This window comes from Primulina tabacum, chromosome 14 (genome assembly GCF_025594145.1).
Source record: "Primulina tabacum isolate GXHZ01 chromosome 14, ASM2559414v2, whole genome shotgun sequence".
NCBI lineage: Eukaryota > Viridiplantae > Streptophyta > Magnoliopsida > Lamiales > Gesneriaceae > Primulina > Primulina tabacum.
Genome location: NC_134563.1, coordinates 32,616,594 through 32,621,020, shown reverse-complemented (window position 1 = coordinate 32,621,020; position 4,427 = coordinate 32,616,594). Strand labels below are relative to the sequence as shown.

Below are 4,427 nucleotides of genomic sequence, written 5' to 3'. Positions count from 1 at the left end.
TACAAAACATTAAACGATGCCCATAAATGTTTTTGGTTATCCTTGCAATTATCCATCCTCCATGAAATTTAGTAACTATTCTCGGTTGAAAAATTAAATTCAAGGGATGTTACATGAAAAACATGAAATAGAGTAGCTTGTAATCCGATTCTTATAGGAAGTAACTTAATTGCTGATTCCATAGTTTAAAGCTTCAAAGCAGATTTCGCCATAGCAAGTGCACCTTCATAAGTTTGATTTCCACCTATAAACCCGCTCATATGGACAAATACGCATCCGGGAATTTCAGATTCTTTAGAGAGTTCATCGTCTCTCAAACCACGCCATTGAACAGGAAGTGCCTTCCGACTCTCAAATCTGTCAGGAGCTATTGCTACAGCCTGAACTCGCCAATGTTTGCTACGATCGTCCTAAAACATTTTAGTGCATTAAACTTGGTTAACCATAGAATAAGTTGATCTATCCATGCAAATTATCGGTATACAAAAAAATTCTACATTAATTATTTCTCAAATCGCTGGAGGGTTCTCTAATCTATGGACAAGAAATTCACAACGCCAAAAGAGAATGAATTAAAAGATATGAATTTGTACGAAATTTGTGCCAGACTCGACCCTTCAAAAGCTAATTTTGAATAGGAACAACATAACAGCACAATTTCCGAAAGAAAATGTTACAAAAAGCCATAAGTTTTAAGATTTGAATGAGAGTATATTAATCAAGGCAGGCGGCATTAAAACTTAAAACACTTAAAAGCCAGGTTTAAGAACTACCTGATAAAGTACATATTTAAGAGATGGGTCAATCTTCTCCTCTTCCTCGAGCTCAAAAAGGTGAAGTTTCCACTGTTTGAGATAATTAAAAAGAGCTGAAGTTCGAGTTGAATTCCGTAATATCAAAGGAGATTATGCAAGTGTAATCAAAAGTGAATCTGATATCGTAAATAATTTTTTTAAAAACACGACCATCGTCATTTCTTAACAGTGTCGCACAAATCCTTAGAGAAGACGCTTTTTCAAGAGCTGATGCATGAAAGATAAAATTCCAAGGTTACAGTAGTTAGACTACAAATATTTTTTGAATATAAGATGGCCAAAAACCACGAACAAGAGTTCTACGATGGATAGATTAGTTAAGAGTAAAGAACAAAACTGCATTTGCAGCACAATGTATCATGCGACAAGAAAAAAGGCTTTGAGACAATAAGAAACTGTATTACCCTAGAGCAATTCTTTCAAGAAACGGTAATGACAAAAAAAATTTCAGAACTAGGTTTCTCAGATAAAGTTTCTTCATTTCAAATAATTTTAAAAGACTAGGAAGTGTCCATCACTTATATTTCGAGACACATTTTGCAAGTCTCTCCAGACATTCTGAATATGAGCTCCTCTAAGATGGACAAACATGAACATACAACAGTCAAGAAAACATTATTCATGAGGATATATTCATGAGGATAGGGTGATAGGCAAAAACTGAGTATGCAGCTAATATCTTGCTGTTCATGAAAAAGCTACAAATGAAAAATTATTTACATCGTCCCAGATTCAACAGAAGCACTTACTGGACAAAATCTATTCAGGACCATAATTTCTCCGCTAGGATCAATATCATGCCTCGCTGCAAGACATTCCATCACAATTGAACGAGCAGGTAACCATGATCGTGCATGACTGCGGATGCTCTGATTTAAAAAAATAAAAACTTCTTAGGATAAGTTTAGACCTGAAACCATAAGTTCACACGCCACTTTAATTTGATCATTAATTTCAGGTTCAGCCAGGACATAAGTGAAACATTCTCAGGAATAAAAATCACCGATATAAAAACCAATAATTTCTCTTTAGTATCGAATTCATGAGAAATTAATTGGAAAGAGACAAATAACAGCACTATCCAAATTAACTCGAAGAAACCTTACATCCAAAAACTCACTCCCAGCTAGAGCCATTGCGCGATTAAAGGCTGCATTTTCCTTCTCAGCTGATTGATCAGGATCAATCCAATCCAAGTTTAATTTTCCAACCCGTGAAGACAAGTGTGTACCATTCACGTATCTTGGAGTCTGGTCTGTATCATACTGACTGATTCCATTGTCAATGGCATCAATTGCCTGTCAACATTAAAAAAAACATACATGAATAGCTTTAACACTGCTATGCTAAATTACTCAAAACTTATGTGAGGAAACCATAAGAAATATCAAGGCAAAGCCAGAAAAATGACATATTTGAGATCGTGAATGTATTGAACTTAATGAAATGACACAGGCTAATACTATTTGGATAGTTTCTCATACTAAAAAATTATTCAAACCATAAAAACTAGAGGAGAAATTTAATTTCCAGCAATATATGCCAAGCTTGCGCAGTAGGTCCTTTTCTGATCATAGCAGCCTAAATCCTAATCACATCCAAAAAATAAATTTATGTTCAAGTATCTTTGACATAGCTATTTTTTATGTTGGAGAGTTACTTAATGATGTTTGGAATATATCGTCATTTCTTGACATTAGTATCTATTATCTTAGGAAAAATATTCTATATCTTGAGTTAGGGGGTCCTTTCTTTAGTTAACCCCAGTAGGTTAGCCACTCATTAGGAAAACAGTTGAAGAAAAATTTGCAATTCTCTAAGGAAATGACATGGAAAAAGTTATATTCCATCGGTACTCCTTAAATGATATCAAAGATTTGATATCCTTGCCAAAGTACCATAACTGTTACTTAGAATTATCCTTGTAGAGCATTGGGACGAGATGACCCAATTCTATGAAATAAACTGGTGTTGCGGTACAGAGGCAGAGAAATACAAAAGGGTTTTTGGAATGGTGACGGCTTCTGATTTCCAAAGAGATTGACCATGGATGCGGATGAAGTCTGGGGATTACTGCTAGGATTGGAGGCCTTTTAATTCTCCAGGAGGCCATTGCATAAGCGAGAATGGAGAAAGCATAAAGAATGTTACGCTTTGCTCTTCGAATCTGGAACCCTCATCACAAACAGGAGAACGATTCGGATAGTCAACCACTTCAAAAGGGTACAATATGGATGAGCTAAAACTAAATGAACCCATAGAACAATTTTTGCAATAAACTATAGCATAATTATAATACATGCTGGGAAATCTTAAAAAGTAAGAGATAAAAGAGATGATAACTTAGATTTCAGAAAAAAGTCGAGAACAATTCCGAATAATTTAGATCTTCCATAGAGATCAAGAATTGACAAGTCAACCATGGTACATCATTAATAAAACACCGAATCTTATATGACCAACAAATTTATATCAATCCCAATCGAACAATTAAATGATAACAAAGCTTCATAAATACAAAAGGTTAATTACCTCCATAAAGCTTTTATAAACTGCGAGAAACAATCGTTGCACGTCCGGATGATCTTCATCAACTTGAAGCTCCTTGGCAATTATCTCCTTCCCAAAATGCTACATATGAAAGCTCACAACCAAGATTACCCATTAAAACCAAAAACATGGAAGAACCTGTTTCATGTGTAGACTTCCAAAATTTTAAGTATTCTTGTAAAAGATTAGCATAATCCGCCATCCGCCCTCATACTAAAATCATTCAGGAAGTTTTAGCTCATATTTTACTATGAAGCAAAGTGAAACGACTACAAACTATACCTTACCAACTTTATAACTAATCTGCTCAACTAGATGACAAAAATTGAGCTCGAGGTTCTATAATGCACATTTACCTTGTAAATAAGACCAGCACTACTAAGCTTGGTACTAAATCCATGCCCAAAAACTTCACCAAAACCCTTTTGATGATGATCATAACGGTCTTTCACGGGATCATATACCCCACCAACATCAAGCACGGCATCAAGGGTATCAAGTACCTGCAGTAGTTCAGGCGTTTTAACAAACATATTACCCGCGTATCTAAATACATGAAAGTTACAACGCAAACACTAAGGGATGGTGATAATAAAGTTACTGGGATTTAAAACACTTTACCTATCAAATCATCTAAATATCCAATCAATTCAAATTTTCCACAGTAAACGCGGAGAGAGTGTGATAACATGACCCAGTATCAAACCAGTGGTTCAAACACATCATGACCTATATAATAAATCTAAATGCTCCAAAACATTACTTATATCACGGTTCGCGGTGGGAGAAGAAGAGGTAACCTGAGAATCACGCGTACGAACGATGTGAGCATCTGAAAACTTGTTAGTGAGGCGAATCATGAAGCAGCCGAGGGCTTCGTCGCAATGGAAGCTTCCATTGTGTGTACCCACTCGTTTCACGGCGGCGGCGGTGGACATTGGAGACAGAGGAATGCGGAATGGAGTTGGAGTACTGAAGAGGCGGTGTGGATTGAAGATCAATGTCCTTGTAAATACTTTGAGCATTTGGGTTTATGAAAATGAAACGACTCCGGTCGTACTG

At 36.0% G+C, this 4,427-nt stretch overlaps 1 protein-coding gene across 2 annotated transcripts; it reads right to left on the bottom strand.

Moving 5' to 3' along the window:
• LOC142525197 (uncharacterized) lies at positions 1-4,427 on the bottom strand. Of its 2 annotated transcripts, XM_075629388.1 has the most exons (7): positions 4,166-4,425; positions 3,722-3,868; positions 3,348-3,446; positions 1,922-2,113; positions 1,565-1,684; positions 774-845; positions 1-410 (listed from the first exon to the last, which is right to left on the bottom strand). In XM_075629388.1, the coding sequence occupies exons 1-7, from the start codon at positions 4,388-4,390 to the stop codon at positions 186-188; spliced, it is 1,080 nt and encodes a 359-aa protein (XP_075485503.1). In that variant the 5' UTR covers positions 4,391-4,425; the 3' UTR covers positions 1-185. The 2 variants fall into 2 exon arrangements, with proteins under 2 accessions (XP_075485503.1, XP_075485504.1); XM_075629389.1 differs by lacking the exon at positions 1,565-1,684 and having other exon boundaries at positions 4,166-4,427.

Bases quoted from the DNA above. Each gene is read 5' to 3' on its own strand.
- LOC142525197 (XM_075629388.1), bottom strand. From the start codon at position 4,390: ATGCTCAAAGTATTTACAAGGACATTGATCTTCAATCCACACCGCCTC. The intron at 1,685-1,921 runs GTAAGGTTTCTT...TTTTTAAATCAG, and splicing joins CTGGGAGTGAGTTTTTGGAT to AGCATCCGCAGTCATGCACG. The intron at 411-773 runs GTAGTTCTTAAA...AAAATGTTTTAG, and splicing joins TTAAATATGTACTTTATCAG to GACGATCGTAGCAAACATTG.